Source organism: Eleginops maclovinus, chromosome 6 (assembly GCF_036324505.1).
Source record: "Eleginops maclovinus isolate JMC-PN-2008 ecotype Puerto Natales chromosome 6, JC_Emac_rtc_rv5, whole genome shotgun sequence".
In the NCBI taxonomy this organism is placed as follows: domain Eukaryota; kingdom Metazoa; phylum Chordata; class Actinopteri; order Perciformes; family Eleginopidae; genus Eleginops; species Eleginops maclovinus.
Genome location: NC_086354.1, coordinates 21042942 through 21065808, shown reverse-complemented (window position 1 = coordinate 21065808; position 22867 = coordinate 21042942). Strand labels below are relative to the sequence as shown.

At 40.9% G+C, this 22867-nt stretch overlaps 2 protein-coding genes across 4 annotated transcripts in view; one reads left to right on the top strand and one right to left on the bottom strand.

Moving 5' to 3' along the window:
* Positions 1-9547, top strand: part of st6galnac5a (ST6 (alpha-N-acetyl-neuraminyl-2,3-beta-galactosyl-1,3)-N-acetylgalactosaminide alpha-2,6-sialyltransferase 5a) — a 62807-nt gene extending 53260 nt beyond the window's left edge. For all 3 annotated transcript variants that reach the window (XM_063886918.1, XM_063886919.1, XM_063886920.1), the window contains 2 exons: positions 3729-3836; positions 6543-9547. In XM_063886918.1, coding sequence (XP_063742988.1) covers positions 3729-3836; positions 6543-6801 — 367 coding nt within the window. In that variant the 3' untranslated portion in view covers positions 6802-9547. The remainder of the gene's footprint in view (positions 1-3728; positions 3837-6542) is intronic.
* A 2533-nt stretch (positions 9548-12080) lies between these two features.
* The window catches only part of pigk (phosphatidylinositol glycan anchor biosynthesis, class K), a 29229-nt gene continuing 18442 nt past the window's right edge, over positions 12081-22867 (bottom strand). Inside the window, exon 11 of the mRNA XM_063886929.1 lies at positions 12081-13406. Within this exon, the coding sequence (XP_063742999.1) occupies positions 13290-13406 (117 nt within the window). The 3' untranslated portion in view covers positions 12081-13289. The remainder of the gene's footprint in view (positions 13407-22867) is intronic.

The following is a 22867-nucleotide window of genomic DNA, read 5'->3' as shown; positions in this document are numbered from 1 at the left end:
GTGTTACACGTTAGTCTAATTAAGTAATACCATCTGGATTGAGAATCAGTGGGTTTCATGACCTGAAAACTATTGAAAATAAATAGACTTTACAACAGAAAATCCTGCAAAACAAAACCCCCCTCAGCTTCAATCTGTGTGGAGGGCTAAATACCAAATTTAGGCATGCAAAATTAAGATGATCATAGTCCAAATTATTCAAGCTAAACATTGCGTTGTGAAGTCTCATTCTTCTAATCAACAATAGCTTGCAAAAACACATAATTTGTTTCCAGTATTTTCATTAGAAAATACCCTTACGTGCCAGCCCATAATTTCCTGCTCTTGCCAAAAGTGATTATCTTTTCCCCCCCATCAACCTTCACTTCATCTATCATCTGGCAAAGCACGGGGTTGCTGGCTCTGAACCATAAAGCTATCTCTGTGGTATCGTTGTGCCCTTTGTCCCAGAGCATTCCTTCAAAGTCTTGGCCGATCTTAGACTTAAAATGGACACAGTGGAGAGGGCTATGGGTGGCACTGCTTCCTCTTTAAATATTTAATGAGGAAGATCACTTAATACAAATGATGTGCTTCAAGCAGAACTCATTTTGTTCCTCCTTCATTGTTATTTAAGTTTGATCTGATATGCGAATCTGTTGCAACATTTACAGTAAAGGCTGCAGGCATGACTTATATTTGCTTTTGTAATGTCACCAGCATGTTGGATGTTTACAAAGAGGCTTTCTTAAAATACACCTGCTAACTGATGCACTGGTCCCCTGACATAATCCCACTGGAGGTTTGGTTGAGCGGTGAGCAGGGGGAGCGTGACAGGACCACAGCTGGGCCTGATTCAGCTGAAGGATTCAAATTCATCCCAGCTGAATTGTGTTGTATCAGCTCATACTTTTAATATTTGCACACAGTGTGTAAGAGAACGAGAGCAGTTGAGATTTTTTTTCAATTATAAATTGATGTAATGAATACTGTTTGTTCCAAAAAAGCACAACAGCTAAACCTCCTGCATGACTGTGCTTGGCAGCGATTACAACCGTGGCGACGAGCCAGCCAGCATCAAGTTTTCTGTCCCTACTGCTTTGTGAAAACAAGAGCTGGATGCCATGCTCTGCATTGAGCTAAATGTTAACCTGCTCATAGTAATAGAGGTGGAAACTTCTAAAGCAATAGAGACGAAACCCAGAGAGACACGGGAGAGCAGGAACTTGATGGCAAAACACTGATGGGTTTATTCTGTGTTGCGGCCGGAGAATTGACAAGACATATACTGCAGACACGAGTTGCCACAGAGGTTGCCAAATCAATTCTGAAGATCTCGAAAATAGGAAGAGGTTTTAACTAGTTCCAAATGGATAATCAACATTCTGCAAACGCCAGACTAAACAAGCGCGGACAATACGTCTAACTAAAAACTGTCATGTAGGTCAGAGATAAGGTGTTTACCGGAGCATCTGTGTCCAGATAAACTGGCGCCCAGCTGTCCCTAAATAATAAAGCCAATCTTAGGTCAGCTTGAGCTTGTACCCACTGTGGGAACAACAAGGCTTCGGAAGCCCAGGCTGCCCCTCCTTAATGAAGATAACAGCACCTGCAAGGCCGAAAAAATATGCTATGGCAATACAGACAGAGGAAGGAGAAAATGATGAACTAGGTCAAAAGTTAAACCCCTAAGCAAAATATTCCCTAACAGTAATGCCAGTATGCTGATGGTTTATTACCCCCATAGTATAGCCATACTTTGACATATTTTGGAGGCATCATGGGACACTGATCCCCCCACCCTGTGCAGAAAGCATTCAACTTTAACTCGTATTACAAGTTACATGTAATTGAAAATGCCTGAAGCTTTTAGCTGTAAGTAAAACATTATGGACAGTCTTTTTTACAGTTGTGCAGGAGTTCCAATACTAACTGGTGCTGGGTTATTTTAGGTTGAAATCTCAAAGGTATAGTGTATAGCTGAAGCTCATGGGAAGGTCATTAGTTTTTTGTCATAAAGCAAAGGTTTGGGAAACATTAAAGGTTGACCTGATGATGGTGACAAAAGATCTTGAGTTGACCAAGGTAATTACACTTTCTCCTCTTGGGTCCTTGAATATCTGTTAGGGGTGGGAATCATCAGGATCCCCACGATACGATACTATCGCGTTCAAGCCACGATACGGTAGTATTGCGATTCTACCAAATGCTAAGTATTGCGCATTTCTGATTTCTTTCTCCGCTGACTCCATCTTTGTTTAGACTGACTTCCTGCCAATCCCACTGACTTTACCCATGGCCATGACCGCACAAGAAAAAGCTCAGCATCATCTAGTGGATTGAAAAAGCAATCGTTACCAAAAACCTTCATTTGGATTTGCAATATGAATAATTTATACAATGAAATATCGATACTTGGTGTCCGTGTATCGATTCTGAGAATTTCTGAAAATATAAAAAATTCAGAGAAATTCTGAAAAAAGTCAGAATTGAGAGCTTTGTGTTTTACTGCTCAAACACCGTGAGGGAATACAATAATAACTAGGGGATATTGTATCGATACTTGGCGTCCGTGTATCGATACAATATCCCCTCATAAATTATCGCGATGCTATGCTGTGTCGATTATTTCCCCCTAATCGGTTGTCAAATGTCATGGTCATACATTCAATATGTATCAAGATATTTAAACCAAGATGTGAGCCACAACTTTGTCAGGGTTCGTCCCCTGAGGATCATGAATATCTGCCTAACATTTAATTGAAATCTGTTTAAAAGTAAAGGTATTTCAGTTTGGACTAAAGTAGTTGACGAACTAACCATAAGCTCTTGAGCCTCGAAAACATTTTGGCTGTCATTTCAGGCCTTTAAAGCAATTTGCAGTCAGTTAATCATCAGGTCTACAAAACACCCGTAAGTACTTTGGCTTGTCTGGAATAAAAGAAAGTTAACTTGAAAAACCTCTGAAGACGACTTTAAGACAACAGTGTTTTTTTTACCACAGCCTTAATAAAAGCAGCTTCTGATAAACATTGCAGTGTGCTTTTATATTCAGCTGACTTTGATTAGAGCTTATTTATTCATTTTCCTGTCAAATCCCCTGAATCAAAGTTTTGTTTGTGTTGTTTGGTTTTAGTTTGAGTATTTAACTTTAAACTGAATGTGTTTTTAGTCCTTTTATGAGTGGTGTTGGAAGTTTCATGACTGGAGTCCATTAAATCTATTCAAGGGATGCTTGAAAAATGCATGGTAGTCAGGCTGTTGTGTTATTTCATCTGACAGAAACCCTATTTAAATTCGGAGAGACTATCAAATGCAATGTAAAAATAATTTCTTTCATAACAGCATTTCTCAGAAAACTGTGCTTGGGTCTTTAGTGTTTGACTGATAAATCTCCAGTGTGTTGGTAGGCAGATGGTTCTGCAGCTGAGGCTTTGTCATCTCTACTTTCTGCAGACTATTCTGATCGAGGGTTTGATTATTTGATAGGGTTCATTTGTATCCGTCGATACGTACGATGGATCTGTATTTTAATGAAGCTGCGAGGGAACTTGAATGATCTTGCAGTCAGAAAGATCGACCTCTGGATCAAGATGAATCTTTATTCTGCCATAACATGCCAATGTGAAGTTTCTGATTATCTATCCCAGTTAATCACAATCCCAAAAATCCAACGTGGTGCATTTTTAAACCTCGTTATTTCCCATGCATGATATCCATCTAACTGTCTGATCCTCTCTCGTCTGCAGAAGAGTTTCTAACTCCTGGCTGAGCACCGGCTGGTTCACGATGACCATAGCCCTGGAACTGTGCGATAGGATCAACGTGTACGGCATGGTCGCCCCCGACTTCTGCAGGTGAGGCTGTGGAGCTGCATGTAAACATCATCACCAGCTCTCCAACTAACTCCCTCCCTAATCCTTTTATAAATCACAGGTGTATATGCAATTCCTTTAAGGGTATAGAAATTCATAGCAGCACATCGACCTGATAAGAAAGATTCAAACTAAATGTATTCAGGCAGCTGATAGATAACATGTCACTGTGACTGGAGATGTTTCTGGATTGCTTAAATTGCCTGCAGATTAGTAAAAATAAATTCACCCAGGGTTTTAGTATTTGTGTCCGTATGAGATAAAAGAGAAAGCAGGGGTCTCACTCAGCTCCATTGTGTGGCCACATCATAGCACAGTGTGTGAAAAAGCTTTGTTGCACATATGATGTTTCCTTTCATATCTGAGTAGGCTTCCCTCTATAGCCTCCTGTTGCAGGGAGATTCAGCTCACAGTCCGTACACTTTACACGATAATTCTCCATTTTCCTTCGGCATTTTTCAAATTTCCAACAAACTGTAACATGACTTTGTTCATGAGATTTCCAACATACTATACTAGACTTTAGTTTGCACCACATGTGTATACTATGATGTGTTTCTGGTATTTTTTGACATTTAACTATATTATACCTTTTTTCAAAATCCTGACATATTATTCCAAAGCTTGTTTTTCAACGTACTAGCCTGTGACCTTTTTTTTTGACATACTATATCAGGACGTTTAAAAAAAAATCCCACTACACTGACTTTTTCAGATTTTTTGACGTCTCGTTTCCATGATATTTTAACATATTTGACTATAATCCTATATACTACTACTACTACTACTTTATTACAGGGAATTACTCAGAAACAGGAAGTTGTTGACACATGGAGGAACTGATCGGAGGTGGAGTACACCATCTTTACTCTGTAGCCAGTATACCAAAAATAAAGCCTCTCATGACGTGTCAATAATACATACTTCTCATATTGCACCAACTCAAACACTATAGTTACAGTAAGTACTTTGCAATCAGACGGTTACAAACAAAAGAAAACCAAAATCCAGGATAAAATAATCCACGGAGTATTCTGGAAAAAGAAAAGGGGAATGTTTTACCTTTCATAAATCTCCGAAAAAATGAACGTTTCCCTCTTTTCACTGAGCCGGTTAGAATAGCATGACCATGACACTGCTCCCCTTTAGCACAAATGCGAATAGTTATGGGATACATAGCTGCTGGTGACCGTCCTGCTCCTATAGCAACAAATTCAGCGAGCGTCTCATTAGTCAAGTTTAACGGTTTGAAATTACAGCTCACGTCTCTTTCCTCTCAGCCAACGCTTTAATTGGGGGATTTTATTGGACAAGGAACAAATCTTATTAGATTTCTCAATAAAAAAGAACAAACTGTAAAATGCTCAGTATATCTTTGCTCCCGCTGCTGATTGATTAAATCATTACTTCAGTTTTTCTTTTTATCATTTTGAGTTTAGGCACAAATCCAATCTTGATAATGAGGAGCGAGATGACGGTTCATTTCTCTGAGCAAATGGTTGTCTAAGCGGATATTTGGCAATCACTATAAGTTGTTACAAGTGAAGTCTGCAGATCTGACTGGATTTGATCCAACTGAGACTCATCTTAGATCAAATGTGTTTTATGGACATTTTATATTATTTACATGTTTAATGAAGACAGTGACTTTTGCTTAGACTTATTCTTTAATGTACCGTGACTTTTAATGACATACTGCAGCATAACATCTAAATTACATTACTTTATGACATACTCTACTGCGACTTTCGTACAACAAGGATCATTTCCTGTCATTGTGCACCACAGGAGTGCACAATGAACTGCAGTTTTCCATTAAATCTTGTAAAAACAAACAAGACAAGACAAAATAGAAACAGTAGTACATTCTTTAAGTCTGTGCTTCTTCCTGCGGTCAACCAGAAGAGCACACAAGCGGACATCAGCCTGGAGCATGCTGGGTAGTGGAATAGCATGAGGTCGTAGTTTGGTTAGTTAGTTTCCAATCTCAGTCTCTCGTCCCTCCTGGTGCGCTCACGTAAATTTTTTACTTTTCTTAGACACTTTGACTTGTGTTGAACTCCAATAAATCCAATCAACAACATTAGATTTTTTAAAACTTTTTATTTATTTTTATGACACAAGACATTTTTCTCAACATTTTTTCTCAGACATACCATAATACAATGTTGTTCTGATCAGATGTGACCAAGTTTACTCTGATGATTTTGAATATTTTTAGACATACTTTCAAAATAAAGCTATATTTATGACAGAACAAAAGCAAAAACCAAAAGTATAGTCGTAAAGTTCGTGCATAATTGGTTCACCTGGCATATCTAAAATCAGGCGGCAGTGTGGCAATTAGTAGCACATCTTTGTATAGACCGCCTGATGTAAGAGGAGAACTCATACATGATTTGATAATGTGAATATAAAGCGCTGCTCATGCCTGCCTGAATGGAGGCTCTTTTGTCATAACTTTCATTATTCATGCTCAAACTTTGTTTCTCCATTTGACTTTTTCATTTAGTCATGAGCTGCTGGTGGCATTTAAAAAGCTATTAAATGTGGTTACATAATCCATGCAGAGATGAACAAATAAATGTAAATCAGTCCACCTCTTTAAACAATGAATGAAAAAACACTGAAACTGCAGTGACTCATAAAGTGTTTTTAATGTCAACCACCTCTTCTCGTTTTCTGCAGGGAGCCGCAGCACCACTCCGTCCCGTACCACTACTACGAGCCCCGGGGTCCAGACGAGTGCGCCATGTACATCTCCCATGAGCGCGGGCGGCGGGGCAGCCACCACCGCTTCATCACAGAGAAGCGGGTCTTTGCTAAGTGGGCTCGGACTTTTGACATCCACTTCTACCAGCCGGACTGGACACCCCCGCCTCTCCCAGCCAACCGGACTCTAGAAGCCACAGCCACCGCGGCGCCCCTGGTACCCCAAAAGACGTGACCTGTGTTGGGGTGGAGAAAATCCCTGAGAGATTCATCTGGGAAAAGACTAAAGATGGGGATGATTGCATTTAGGCCTGCTGGACGCTTAACAGAGAGGATAAAACATGAAGAAGGCAAGATATAGTTACCACAGAAGAAGAGTCCTGCTGGATATTTGGTGCCAACATTTCTCCGGATGCAGCAGCGTGTTCGGTTCACTGAGTTCAAAGTTGTACATCCATTGTACAACCTTGCAAAGCGAGTTTTTACAAGGAGACAACCTCATTACACACTCTCAATGTATGCATGCAGTGTCTTACTGTGGATCCTCCTCATCTCTGAGTGTGTGTGTGTGTGTGTGTGTGTGTGTGTGTGTGTGTGTGTATGTGTATGCGCTGTATGTTTACCTGAGGGACCGCAGCCGAACTAACTTGAGTTTGGGCTCTCCACAAAGCCTCTGCTGGATGAAGGATCTTTGCAGGATTCGAGGCTCACAGTTCTCTGAAAGAAAAATACCATTACAGTTCACCTAATCTGACATGTAGAGCTCGAGACAGTGCCGGATGAATACCTATAATGGTTTAGTTAAATCCAACTGTGTAATCATCAGCATTATTCTCTCGCTGAAGAGGTCGCGTCAGATACGATTCTTTAGACGCCTGGGCAGTGCAACAAAGCTGGTATAAATCACTTCCCTGACTTTCATTTGTACTACCATTCAGCTGTGCATTGTAAACTCACAAGTGTCAAACAAGTCAAACTTTGCACTGCATTCCGACCCGGCTGAGTGACATGCGTGTGCTATTAACTGGAAGGTTTTATCTCATGTGTGGGCGCCTCCTGGGCCCCGTACGTAGCCTATGTATCAAAAGGCCTTGTCGGCTGCTGTCACCACCTAATAGTGCAATTTATATCGCTACAAGCCGGATTTCCATGTAAATGCACAGCCATGTCGCACAAGACAAGTGGGAGATTAAAATCAAGAGCAGGGATGCAGCGGCGCCATCCATCCTACTCCACAGCGCTCATCTGCGGCCTGAATCTCCGCGCAGGAAAATGACAGTTTTTTGTTAAACTGATGAGTATGTGATGAGTCGGTCTTCTCCTCTCCTGCTCTCCATTGTGTTTTATGTGCCCTTCCTCTCATTTGATGGAGTGTATGCGGCTTGTAGACTAGCCCTTCCTCTGTATCCTCTATTTCCTCCTCCATGAATAAGAATCAGGTGTCTGCAGAAAGCGATGAGACGTGTGGTTATCTTGATGATTCTGGTCCCAAGTCCTTATCGATTTTCCCCTCATCTCTGTAATGTAAGTAATGAGAGGAGGAATGCTGTGGGTCAGATACAGAGGGGCTCACACGAGGATGAGTTTCCCATCGTGGACGTGGCGATTACTGTTCGTACATCACAGAGAGCTGCAGGAGTGATGCTACAGTACTGAGAGTCCTGCTGCTGCGTCTGTGCCGTAGGAGAGACAAAGATATGTGTTTGTTTACTCGTCTGCAACTGGCTGTGCACGGCGGTGTGTATCAGCAGAGTGATACGCACTGTCAAGCTTTGTCTTTTTGGGCTGCAAGCTATTTCCATTTTAGATTAATTGTTTGAGCTCTGAAATGTCAGAAATGAGTCACAAGTTTCTGGAGTCCAAGGTGACATTTTCAGATTGCTGGTTTTGTTTAAACAGGTGAAAATCCAAAGATATTAAACTGGTATTTAACTGTAAAACAGAGAAAAGCTGAAAATCCTCTCAAAACACAAGGTGACACCAGTGAACATTTCAAAGGTTTGCTTTATGGATAACTTCAAAGGTTTGGCATATGGGAAATATGATTACTCCCTTCGTGCAGAGATTCACGTTGACTTATCTCTCATATCTGTACAGTGAAAATGTAGCTGAACCAGCTGATGCTTACAGTAGCTTAGCATAAAGTCAAAATTCAACGATTAGACAATTTGTTGTTTTACCGTGGGTAACGTGCCCGACTATTGTTACTCCCAGCCAAGAAAAACAGCACACACTAAACTGTTTTTTGCTGCTTTTGTAAGGATAGATGAAAACATAGCACAAATCATGTAATACCTAGTGATCTTTGGATAGTGGTGGAATATAATAAGTATAGTACAAGTAGATCAAGAGTATTCCTTTATTGACTACTGCTGATATTCCTCTACATTTCAGAGGGAAAAGTCATTTTTAATAGCTAATTTGGCTCTAGATTGATGAACGTGATCCCTGAAATGCTGTATTTGTACATAATAAAAACAGAATAATATCAAATCCTTACACATTGAAAGGAGACATAATGCAGATCTCTGTCTTTTACTTATATTTTAGGTACATTTAGCTGATAACTGTGTACATTAACATAAGTAATGGCCTTTTACTTGTGACTGAGTATTTCTGGATGGTATCTTTACCTTTAATTAAAAAGGACTTCATCCAACACTGTCTTTGGATAGGCCGTGGATAACTGTGGTTCCCTGTTTGCTGTTTGGATGCTATGCTAACTAAGCTAAGCTAACCGGCTGCTGACTCAGCTACATATGAACTGTACAGACAGGACAGTGGTGTCAGTCTGTACTCTCAGAAGAAGGCACACTTCTCAAAATGTCAGCCATGCCTTTAAAAGGGTTGACAAACTGTTTCAAATGTATTTCCTTCTGAAGGACTAATTGAGTATTAATTCAGCACTGATGTTGTTAATCTGATTCTTTTGCACATGATGGAAATGTGTCATTCCACTCAATAAAACAGGTTTACCAACAGTACGGCATTCAGTAGTTTCTAACAAAAACAAGGTAAACATGTAGCCCCTGTGGGAGAGTGAGAGAGAGTCCCCAGAGATGAAGACGAAACCTGGAGGAGGCGAGGCGGGTGACTCACCTTCACCCTCCACTGACGGCAGCTGCGATTCTTTCTTTTCCATCTCTGTCTCCCTGTCTGCGCGTGACATCACACTGAAATAATAATGAAAGACAGGCAGCGTAACAAGGCCATTATTCCCACGAGCTACACACACATCCCTGACCGACTTCACGGCTGAGCACTGGAGCATTTCTCGTTTTGTCTTTGAAAAAACGTGCAGCCACATAAAGTGAAGGTAGATCAAGGTAACGTCAGAGGAAGATAAAGGGAATACAAGTGTTTATTAAAGGGATGATTCAAATAACTAGACAGCTGAACCAGATCAATGAAAGGTTCCTTATGTGCATTAAGGAGGATTGATTTCTCATCATAAAGTATAATATCATAAGACCTTCAAACATCTTCAATTTGAAATAAAAACTAGCAGTAATCCTGAATATATTACTGAACTCACAACCTTCTCAACTATCAATCAACTTTTGGTTAATTGCAAAATAGTTTGGGGAATAAACTTGATTTTTTAAAGGTAAACCAAGTTTAATTTTAGACCTTTTTTTACGACTCTCCTAATGCCACATAAAATGTAAATGCAGCAGATTTATTGCATCACCTTTTATAGGTCAATGAGCTTTCTACGTGTTGTAGCCAGCAGTAGTGACAGCAGGGAAGAATTACTGTATATAAAAAGGCTTCTAATACCTCCCTAAAGCATTTTGTGAGGAAATGTTTCAACAAATATGTTTATTTAATACTAATTATACTTTTATCAATTAGCAGCCTTATGGGTTAACATGATGATAGCTCATTTTAGCAGTAAATGATGCATCTTTTTCTGAAAGGATTGTGATTGTCATTAGTAGATTTCCCCCCAATAAAATGTAGGTTAATGTCCTATTGCTAGTTTTTTTCTGGAGCTTTTAACCAGGGCTCACAGTCTTAAACAGCAGCTGGAGTCTTCTGCTTTCAAGTATGGAACTTCAGTCACGTGACGAAAGGTGTATGAAGAGCATGAGATATCTCAGAAAACAGAAAAGAATTTGTTTTGCCATGCAACGACTGTACAATCAGAATTTAATTGACTCACCTCAAGGTAAAAAGCTCAGAAGAGAGCACTCACCCAGTTGTTTATTATTTTTCAGAGCATTTGAAGGACTTCTTTTTGAGACTGAAAGTTCAAGGCCCAACATCAACTTTGATCTCATGCATTTTAATATTTATTCCAGCATAACAAAATGATTTCCTACTGTGTGCTTAGAAAACACATTTAGTTTGTATCAGCTGGATCGTCTTTGCTTTCTTGGTTTGTTCTTGGTGTAACATTGAGTTTGCATAAATAAAACAATGCAATCTGGACTAGGAACATGAAGCTGTTCATATTTAAACAGCTTCATTGAAATGTGAAACTCTCTCCTGTTCTTTATTATGGTTTTCTCACTCAAAGTTAAAGAGACATTCAAATTCAAAACCACACTGAACAAGAGCCACTGAGCATTATCTGTGCCATCGCTATTGTTGCTGATGAGAATGAGAATCTGTGACTGCTGAAATTACTATCATCATTGCTGGGAATGATTGACATTACAAAGGCTCGCTGACAGGAGAGCAGTTGGAAATCCAGAGTTTTTCTGTAAATTGGACAACCTGTCAGGCGCTCACCGTCTCCAAACAGCATGTGTGTCTGTGTGTTTGTGTGTGAATCATTAAATTTAGCAGGCTGCCACAAGGGACTAAATGTCGATGTTGTTCAGCTTTCTAAAGACAACAAGCAAAGCGTGTGTGTGTGTGTGTGCTCACTGGTGAATACAGATTGTCGTTTGAACAACCTGTGTGACACATTCAGAGCATGCTGCTTCGACGGCTCCGTCTGAAATCTCTCCGTCTCTTTGGAGGTGGCTGCTCTCATATTGTCCTGTCACTGGGTTTTTCTCCCAACTAAATCAGGTGTGAAGGAAAACAGACACAGATCTTTATTAGCATTTTGAATCTATAGTGACAGAGGAGACAGGAGAATACATCACCAGGCTGAAAGGAGAATATATCCAATTCCATCTGCGAGTGCTGAAGTAGCAACGAGAGGCGCGGAGGAAATTGAGTTGATTCTGAAGTGGGTTTAAGAACAAACAAATCCATCAGAGATAGGTTTGCTCTAATTTTATTTATTGTATCTGCTGCCAGCTTATTGTTTAAGGATGTATATAGAGGCTGGGGCCCAATATCTTATGTAATACGACACTGGAACAAAGAAGACTCAATTTTAAAAGCCTCTCTGGGGATTATTTACCTCAATTTAAACCTCACAGATTCAAGTTTCTTTGTGATATAAAATATGTTTAGAGGAGCTGGGCAGACTTCAAAGGGTATTTAACAGTTACATCTGCTAATGTGTTTTTATAAAGATTAAATATGGAAGGAAAACAACAACAAAAACAAGAATTCATTTAACTTAGTGTTTCATCTTTAATCAGGGCATCAAAATGAGCTCCAGGAAACGGGAGCAGGCAGAATGAGATTACAGGAAAATATAAACAGAGAGGAAGAACAAGCATTGCATAAATAATGCATAAGGAAAGGTATTCGGTGGCTGACGCAGCAGCTGCCCTCTGATACATATGGTTTCATTTCCAATTCCATCTCCTTCCTGCTTCAGAGTTGCAGTGGGCACTGGATGGGCGGATCCTCGCACCGAGGAGCAGAGACAAACTACCGCGGGTTCAATCCATATGCTTTGAGCATCAGTCACTCCCTCCAACAATGAGCCTAATGCAGAGTAGTTACACATGCAGCGAGAGAGGGAAACGGGAGGTAAGCAGCACCGAGGAGATTCATCTGGGACGGCCGGCAGCTTACTAGGTTATCACTCACTTATCACCGCCGTGGAATGGCCAGAGAAATTGCCGTCCATCATCCAGAATACAATCAGCAGAGTGCCCGGCCGGGGAGCTAATGGATGTTTCCACAGGGAGGGCAATTTGGTGAATGGGAAAGTGGATGGGTCCATCGTGCGAGATGGGATTACGTGCAATTGTTATCCTTCACAAACGTGATATGACAGTCAAGGGGTGTAATGTATATAGACAAGAGAGACATTAAATAGTAATCTCTTCACAGCCCACTCACAGCCAATCAGCCTGCCCTCATCACACACTTTCCTTCTCCTGACCGAGCAGACACTCCGAGTAGCACTTAAACAATAAAGGCTGCCGCCACCGCCGCTGAAATATGCAGCATGCTTTCAGAAATCGATTAAATTATCTGCAGACTTAATTCAGTGCATTTTTTTTTAACCAAATAACTATGGAATGGCTCGACGACACAGACTTTCCAAACCAAAATAAATAAACACAAGTCCAAAAAACACAAACAAATGGCAGTAGTATTCCCCCTGCAGAGATGAGGAATTGCAAATCCAATGCATGACTTTCAAGTGTCCCTCATCCCTTGTGTCAACATTTCACCAACAGAGCGAAATCCCCCAAAATAAAACAGAAAAAGGCAACACAGTTCCTGGAGAAGCATTTGTGGTGCTATACATCTCTCTCTATTTACACACCCTGCACCTTTCCCTCTAATATCCCTTCAGACAAAGCTCCATATCTGCAGCTTCCTGTCCTCCAGATATCCAGCGGGGTAAACACAGAGGCTTCAGAAGATGTGTTTGAGGTGCTTCATGCCGTACGTCTTAAAAAACACCAGGAGGATTAGAGTCCACAGGCCCAGGATGAAGCCGTCAGGGGGATGCCAGTCTCTCTGCTTTGGTTTCTGAAAGGGGGGAGAAGCGGGGCGATGATGAGGGAGGAAAGCGGAGAGGAGTGGGGGGGAGATTGCAGGTTAGCTGTGGTGTGTATATTTCTCCTGTTAAGGCCACCGCTGATTGCTCTGTCATTCACACAGGCTGGCAGGTGCAGTCACACACACACACTCGCTTTATCTCTACACACACTTTATGTACACTATCTGTCTCACACACACAATGACTCACACAATGAGCGGGTGGTAATTCTCATCAGTACACCCCCCCCGTCTTGTGTTTGTCCCATTCACTGCCACATCATCACTTTGTGTATGATTATACTTTTAAATCTCCTCCGTATTAAACATGCATCTCACAAGGAGCACATTTATATGCTAATGCCTTTGCAATATTCTGCGGAGAGATGAGATTTAACCTCTAAAAAGTCGTCCTAACTCCTCCACTGGCGACAAAAGCTACAGATAGGCTGCAAACACGCACTTAAGAGATGTCTGTTATCCCCCGCTATACACGCTGCCGTTATCCGGGGAGGTGAGAAAGCACCCGGCAGAGAAGGCATTCCCCAAAGCTAAAACCCAGAGACGTGCCAAAGAGCACACACTCACATAACGTACAGTAAAGCTGCGACACACACACATAGGAGATGTGATTCCTCGATCATGGCTGAGCTCTAGTGTACATTCAGTCTCTCTGAAGTCCATCCAACAGCGTCAGTAAGATGTGGATCCAGGCTATTAAAGCCCAGTAAAGGGGCATTTTATCACATGATTAGTGTAAAACAAGACAGCAACAATGAGCAGAGAGATGTTTAGGGTTTATATTAAGGAGAATTATCACTACAGGCTTTTTAAGCTGACTGATTTGGTTCTTTAGCATATTTAATGTATGGTTTAGTGTCACAGTGCTCCTATAGGCAGCGGTTTCCATGAGAAATCAGTCAGAGCTACTTTTCTGAGTGGGGACACAAACCATAACTGAGCTAAAAAGGTAAGTGAATATTGTTCGGATCGATGTTTCAGTAGCACAGAGTATAAAACACGTTAATAACCTGACCTGCCATTAAATTCTGGTCTTATTTGTCCTCTAGTTATTCTATTAAGAGCACATTAAATCATATTTTTGACAATTGTTGGGTGATGTTATTTATGGGAAAGGTTGTGTAGCTGCTTGAGTTCGGACAACATTTTTAAAAAAGCCGGTGGTTTAATGAAGAGATAGCTTTAGTAGAAAAAGATGTAATAATGAATAAACTGATAGTATCATTTTTTTAGTGACAAAACACAAATAAAAACAGAAATTCCCGTGATAACCAGCCTGAGAATCACTTGATGGAAACCAGAAATACCACTTATACAAACAATGTTAACTAAAAAAATTGCCTCGTATCGTTTAGTGACTCAATTGCAGTGAAGAGAGAGAATGTTTTGTATCTAATTTTGATGACATTTCAGTATAGAAACTGTCTAATTGCCCTGCAGTTTATAGGTGAATTGACCTGTACAACTCAAGTGGATATTTCTGCTGAACTTGACTTTTTATGAGAGGTTGAGAACTGCTGAATCGGCATATGTGCAGCGGACAGCACTGGTGCATAATACTGAAGTGTTAAATATGTGCAGCACTGAAATCACCCCCCACTGAGCACCAAATGCCAGTAAAATGTGTGTTTGGCACCTGAAATCCTCCCAAAACTGGCTGAGACTGTGAAATTGAACACTTCAGTTATGTTCAGTTTCCTGTTTCTCTCCTTTCTGACGGACAGCCGGCCCATTTAAAGCAAAAGCATCGTCTCCGTCTTAAAATGGCCTTTTAGTGACCGACTGTAACGCTCCTGCTCTACAAAGAACATTTCCCTCGTGAGCTAATGGAGAGGCAGTGATGATGAACTTGACCCGATGCATAAAACAGCAAGTCTTAAATAACACATTGCACCTGATTTTATTCATGACATATCATTTAGAGCAGGCATCCTTATGTTTTTCCTTAGAATAATGAATATTAACTACTGCGGCTGGTGGAAATTATTCTAATTTCTCATGACTTTTTACAGCTCCTGGTAAGTGAGGCGAAAAGTGGATTTCAGTATGTTTCCTCCTGCCTCTGTGTGCTTTTCATGCTCCGCTCAAGGCTGTAGTTTCACCACAAACTACAGGTGTACGCAACAACGCTGCCAATTTCTAACATGGAAAGACTCGGGACAGGAGTAAAACTGGATTACGTCAGACTTGAAATTTATTCAACAGCTCATTTAAGAAAAAATCAATAACGCTCCACTGCCACCCTGAATACTGAAGCACCAACAGGGTTCAGAGCTGCCTTCATAGTGAGATCTTCTGCCTCTATTCATGTCGGACTGGAAAACAACAGCCAGCAATAATCATATTTCAGACAAAACCAGAGGACAGGAAACAGGGCTGATGTTATATTGTGGTTTTTAGAGGAGCTGTAGGATATTAGATTGGATAAGAACAGATTGATTTTCTTTTTGAAGTTGGGACATTCTTCTTGTAACAGCACATGTAAAAAAAGTCCAATCGAGGAGGGAATTTGGGAATTTAAGCCTTTGCAGACCATTAACATGCACAAAAACGACTTGTATAGCACACTGCAGGACAGGGGAAACTACCAACAGCAGAAGAGGGCTCCTCTAACTGAAACACATCCTGCTGTTCATTTGACATTTTTGCTAATTGTATTTATATTGAGTACTTTGTGCAACTGTATAGATTTACCACACTACATTTTGTACGCAAATGTATTCATACACCATTTCACAGCTTTACTATCTAGCTACTATGCCTATGCATGTTATTAATACAAAATAGAATTCAATAAATGTTGTGCAATACCAACTATGTGCAATATATATATATATCTATTTACTGTTAATAACTGTGCAATATATACCTGGCTGGTATACCTAAGAACTGTTTCTGGGGTCTATTTGTGTGTATTTTGTAAAATTGTATATATTTTTGTATCTTGGGTGTAATATTAAGCTGTCTTTGGCTCTTTTTGCTGTAACAAATGAAAATGTCCCCTCTGTGGGACGAAGAAAGCTATTCTGGTTCTGATGGTGTAATATTATGGCGTAGCAATTTCCAGTTGTATTTATTTGTAAAGCGCCAATCCTCCAGTAAAAGGCACCTTTACTAACACCATCCATACACCATATAAACTTAATCTAGTGGATAGTGTCTGACGGATACTGAGCTGAAGGGTATTTGGTGGAAGAAAAAAAACCGGGGTGCTTCAGTAGAGTTCCAGTGAGCAGCAGAGACGATGAAGCCCCGACTACAAAGGGATATTTTCAGCGTCTGTTTCAACGGCGCTTTGTAAGAGAAACTACAGAAACAAATCTCAGGCATTTTGGTCTCATTTGTGTGACGTCAAAGTAAGAGCCGAGTTCAGAAATAGCCCTTTGTTTAAAAAAAAGAAAAGAAAAAGGCCCTGAATTCCTATTTTCACATTCAACTTCTAACTATGAATTATGAAGCGCTATCATTTCTGCCAAAGTTAGAACACTCTCAGTTATTTCACACTGATCCATTCATTTGGCACCTGCAGAGCGCCGAAGAGGAAGTGGAGTTTCGGAGTGTTACTTCTGTACCAGGACCATGATATCCGAAGTGCATCATGTTTAACTATGGGATGTGCCTGTGGTCTAATCTTTGTTTATTACTAATTTAAAACACTCATTATTATTGCTGGTGTTTTAAGTAAAAAGTAATGAAATATGTCCAAAACAGTTTCTCAATGCCAGAGGTCATGTGTTTAAATGTTTTGTTTTGTCTGCCCAAAACCCAAACACAGTAGATTTAATAAGATATAGAACAGAACGATAAGGAAGTCTTTTTATTTCACGAGCTGAAAGCTGCATTTTCTCGATTTATTTATCATCAAAATAAATGCCAATTAGTCAACTAATTGTTGCAGCTCTAACAATGTATCTACAAATATAACTGTAATTAAAGAACAGACTCTTTCCCATGTAATTAAACACAGTCTGCATTAAATATGGGACAAAAATAAGTAATCCATATATCTGTTTATGTGCAGCATGTGGGGATTATCCGAATGAACTTTTTTTGACTAACTAGAGCATTTGTGCAATTTTATATTTAACACAATAGAACTTCCTGTAATGTGTGTCCTTAAATCCTCACCATGTTTGAGTTCTGCTTCCTTTTATTCATGCTTAGCTTTATTTGTTCCGTATACTTTCTCCTTTAGTCCTTGCTTTCCTGGGTTTATCGCACTCATTTACATCCCGTCAAACCTTCAAACCGTAATGACTTCCTTATTTTCTATTATATCTCAATGTTAACCTCAATGTTTAGGGGTGAGTGCTTTGTCTTTTCTTCCTGTTTAAGTGTTGCTCATTTAGTCATTGATACCCAAAGATGCTACGGTCGATATATTTACAGGAAAAATAATCAGAAAAGGGTGAAAGGGTTCAGTCGTGGTGATGAAACCATGGAAAATATCGACAGTTTTTTCAGGATCCCCACGGCTTTATTATGAGTTCCAGCTCCTTCTGTCCGACCGTGTCTCAGTGCTCTCATTGCGTCAGTTTCTCACTTTATATAAGCACTGTACACAATCTTCCTGTTACAAACTCTGATACTTGCATGACTGACCTTCATACTTTAATACCGTTTAAGGAGAGAGGTCATTATTTAGTGCCTGAATCATGGGTATCTTCACTATAAAAAAGGAGCCGGGGTTACAGCTCGGCTTTGAGGCATCTCATTTTTCTCACACTACTTTGAACGCTGGTCGATTTTGACCCGTCTGTTCTAGTTTAGCTTAAACTCCCCAAATCCCAATTAAATTTGACAGCATGCTTGAGTGATCTGCCCCACTGAGACTGGGACATAATCACATGAATACTGATCTGACAGTTAAGGCTACACTGATTTTAAAATACATATTCAGCGCGGGATGTTCTCCGGCTCTCACTACACTACATGCATCAGATCTGTGTTACAAAACAAAATGTGAGTCGAGACACTCTTAGCTGCAGCCTTGGTGACAAAGTGGCCGGCAGGAAGACAAGAAGAGGAGCTGAGGGTTAAACATCTGGAGGACGAAGCAGAGCCGGCCAGGGATGTTGATAGGAGTCGACTGGGAGTAGGCCGCCATTGGGGGCAGTTGACCTCCCTGACAAAGCAAGACAGACGTGTGCGTGACTGTGACTCTGTGACTGTGTGTGTGTGTGTGTGTGTGTGTGTGTGTGTGTGTGTATTTATATATGGGTATGCAAGCGCAAGCCTCTCGGGTAAGGAAGAGCAAAGGAAGATGGATCGATTGTGACAGGAAGCCACGTCAGCACCGCCGACAGAAAGAGGAGCATATGTCAAGAGCAAAGAGAGAAAGAGATTAGAAGAGAAGGAAGCCACATGGAGTCAGTGGAGAGTTAACTGGTGCACATCAATCGACTACTCCAAAACTAACCGTCGCAACATGGTGACATCACTTTGTAACACTGGCTAGTGCTCCAACACATTGTACGTGATGTAAGTGAGTTTAAGGGGCGGGACATCTCTTAGCGGTTGACCAATCACAACATAGCTAACCAATCAGAGCAGACTGGGCCCTTGTTTCAGACAGAGGGTGAAAAGAGGCAGTATGAGAAAAATAAAGAGCTTTTTGACATTAAAGCATGGAGACATGTCCCAGTAAAGACACACAAATTCAAATATGAACACAATATATCCTCTTTAGAGAATAGTGATCAATATACGCGGACAAAGTTCACATAAAGGTACATTTAAGTGATTCATTTCCCCCTTTTGTCATGGTTTTTGGTCACTGCCTTCCAACATACCACGCTATTTTCTTGAAAATTATCGATGGACTCATACTGTTCTACCCATATAACTGTAACTGTGATTTCTTTGGTCTAGCTCTGGTGTAATGTGTGAAAGAAAGGCTTTTCAAAGAGCAAGGTCACATCTTTGATTTCTCCTTTTGTCTAAACTGCAGCTAGAAGCCCACACATTCATTTGATCATTATATATTTATAACGGAGAAGCAGGAAACAGCAAATGTTTGGAGATTTCGCTTGATAAATGAGTTCAACGGATAATCTGTTATTAAAATTCTCATTCTCTGTTCGCCGACTAATTGCTTAAATGACTAAATGCTGCAGCCCTAAATTCAATAACTTATTTAAAACCTACTTTGAATATTAAATGTGGATAGCCACGACCACAGAGTGAAGAAAAACAAGCCTACTCTGTGTGAGATTTCTCTCACTACCACACGTCCAAAAGATTGCAGCTTTTTAAAGAGAAGGAAAAATGAATCACAGAAATGAGAGCAGAAAAAACCTGACCTTCACCGAGCGAACCATTCACTTCTCAACACCAAGGACCAAAGAGCCCGCCTCCATTACACACGCTTTGTGTTGTGTATTCAATTCACAAGTAAAATCAATTAGCAGCTACCCATCTGATTGATCGGAGCTAATTCACAAGGCCATGCAGGATGCTAATGTCCTTTGAGAGAGGTCTGAAACGCCCTGCCAAACGGTCCAAGGTCAAAACTGCAGCAAATTTATGTTGATGACGGAAGCCTTTCTGCTCTGCCAGGACCCTCCACTGTATTGCCCGGACATTTGAGTGCTTGGACAGACAAAGCAGCGGGTGTATTATTCTCTCATAAAGCATGTTTTGCTTTTCAGGACCATATTCTTTTTTTCGTTCAGAGGAAAAGCTTGTCGGAGTGGGTTTGGCCTGTGATCCACACAATCCCTACATCCACTTTAAAAAAAAGTGTCAATGTAGCAGGCTCAGTGAGGGAAAGGGGGATTTGGCGTAGGATTGAAGGGAGGCAAAGGTATTAATTTTCAGTTCTTCCACTTTGAATTCTCTGAAGCCATATGGTGTGGCGTCAAGCTGGCAAAAGAACAAATAACAATTTGACGCCAGGGACCAGAACTCACAGCAGCGAGGCATGGAAAAGAAAAGTAGAATACACAAGAGAGGGAAACAAGGAGCTCCTACTCGTTGTTTCCAGCGCTGAACGTATTGTGATTAAGTGTTTCCAACGTGACGAGATGTGGAAAGGGAAGGTGGCGGGAAGAGGGGACTCACCCCGTCACCACAAGCAAGACAACTGACAACGATGACAGGGCATTAATCAACTCCTCACATACACACTTCCACATAAACAATGAGGGAAAGTTTGTACACAGACGCCATACAGCACAGGCTTATACACTCGCTGTCAGTCACCGTGATGACTTTTCTATTTACAAGCCGTCGCCCGGTCTACTGGCAAAAATGGAAATGGAAAAATGGTTTTCTTAGAAGATAAACACAGTGAGAAGATTAGTTTTTTTGTTGGAGGCACAGCTGAAATCTGACCACTTGGGAATACTTTAGACATCAAATCTTATGAGATTCAATCACATCGGGTCCTTCAGATGAGTGCTTCTGATCGTAGACAACAACAGATGCTGCCACGGTGGCATGAAAACAAAGACATCTCGGGGAGACGGGCGCACAATATGACAGCTAATCAAAAAGAGGAGAGCCGTCAATGGGCTTTATGGACATTGGTCATTCTGCAGCAGTGCAGATGGATTATGTTGAAGGGGGAGAGGGATGACTCAGTCTGTCAGGACTCCCGTCCTCAACCCAGCAGGAGTGCTAGCCGATAATCGAAATCTCTGACAGGGGTCGCCGGGTCGATGAGTGTGTTTCTGCGTTGTTCGTGCGGGTGCATTTGAAAGAGGAGAGGAGGTGGACAAATATATTGAGACAAAAAAGACATGAAGCCGGCAGAGAGTTAATGGCTTTAATGACCTTAAAGGCTGGGAAGCAGATCTGAGACCAGAACGTATTTTCTGGTCTTTTGAGGCATTTCTCAGAGATCAATTTCCTGCTGGGCAACGAGACCACCCCTGCTTCCCCTCACGATACTCAATAAGCGTCTGACAGCGCGCCGGCCTGTGGTCAGCTTCATTTCTCTGGGCCAAATGACTGTGACTCCTTTTAAAGACTAACAGCAGCAGAACCGCAGACTTATTCTACGTTTCTTTCTTAGCTGGTCAGCTGGACCTGACCTTTAGTATAAACAGTAATTGTAGAGAAGAACATCACAGTTAATTCAAATGTCAGCAACTCCTATACTGTAGTTCTTGAAAATGAAACCAAGAGCATTTCAACAGATCTATCCTCACCAAGTGACTCTTCTTTGTTTTGCAGATGTATAATTAGATGCCTCAGTTTCTGCGTACTAATTAAAGACAGCCACGGTATCATTTAGAAAACTGCTGTGGCTTTAGAATCACAAGGCCAGGTTTGACAAGTGGCATTAGTTTAGCAATAACTGAAATTACTTAGCTCGTGTTTTAGGGACTAATGTGGAAAAAACAATAGCTGAAATGTTCCATTCATCCTCAGCAAAAAAAACTGGATTTGTTTTGAATTTGAAGTTATTATCCCTACGATGCCATCCCAGGGGGTTTGAGACAGGATGCTAGCTTTGTAGATAGCTTTGTTGAAATGATAAGCTGCTCCAACTCTACGAGCTGAATGGGAGATACCCAATTAGCTTGAATACAGACAGGAACCTGCAACACAGCTCAGGAGCTCTTCAGTTACAAATGTGTCCTTTTTATTGGCTTCATCTATCTGGACGTCGAAGCACTTTAGTTGGTGGGTTGGTAGGCACTCCAGATACCTAAATATCCACTTTTGTAGTTTGATATGGTGCCTTTCTAACTAAAAATATTGATTAGAGAAGCTCATCATGGGGGTAGTGAATACAAAAAGGGATGTGATGTTGGATTTGTCATTAAGTTGATGATTATATTTCGATTGGGTTAAAGCCGGGTGTGCAACCCATTAAAACAGCTCTGAAATAAGTTCTGCTAAGGTGTAGCTTTCAATTTCCCATACTGTGAAATCCAAACCGCTACAGAACTGATATAACATGTATCTGTCTCTGTCAGGATATTGCATCGGATAATACTGTGAAGATGGTCGTGTTAATGTTTTTAAATATGGGTTTACAGAGGCAGCTGAACCCCACATGTAAGCTCCACTAATGTCTGCTCTTGCCGGTGGCCAAGATTAATGTGACTTTGTTATTTTTCTGAAGCACGAGTTGAAGGGGAGGTATAGAAATAGTATTTTTTAAAAGGGCTCTTAATAGAAAATCTTACAAGAGGAACACAGTCGAGCGCAGACGGTGTGTTTTGAATGCCGAGCACACGTTCAAAAGGTGGAATGAGGAGGAATAGGTGTTCATTTGTGAAGGTCGGCGCGACTGAAAGGCACAATCCATTTGGGAATGAGGTGAATGCACAATTTCTCGCCACAATCCTACCGATCCATTCTGCTGGAATTCACGGTGGGCCCTTCACACGAGACTAGAGGTACTTGCATTTCACACTTAAGAGCCATCACCATAGAAACAACACAAAGACATCTGTTGCTGGAGGTTGCCCGTACCT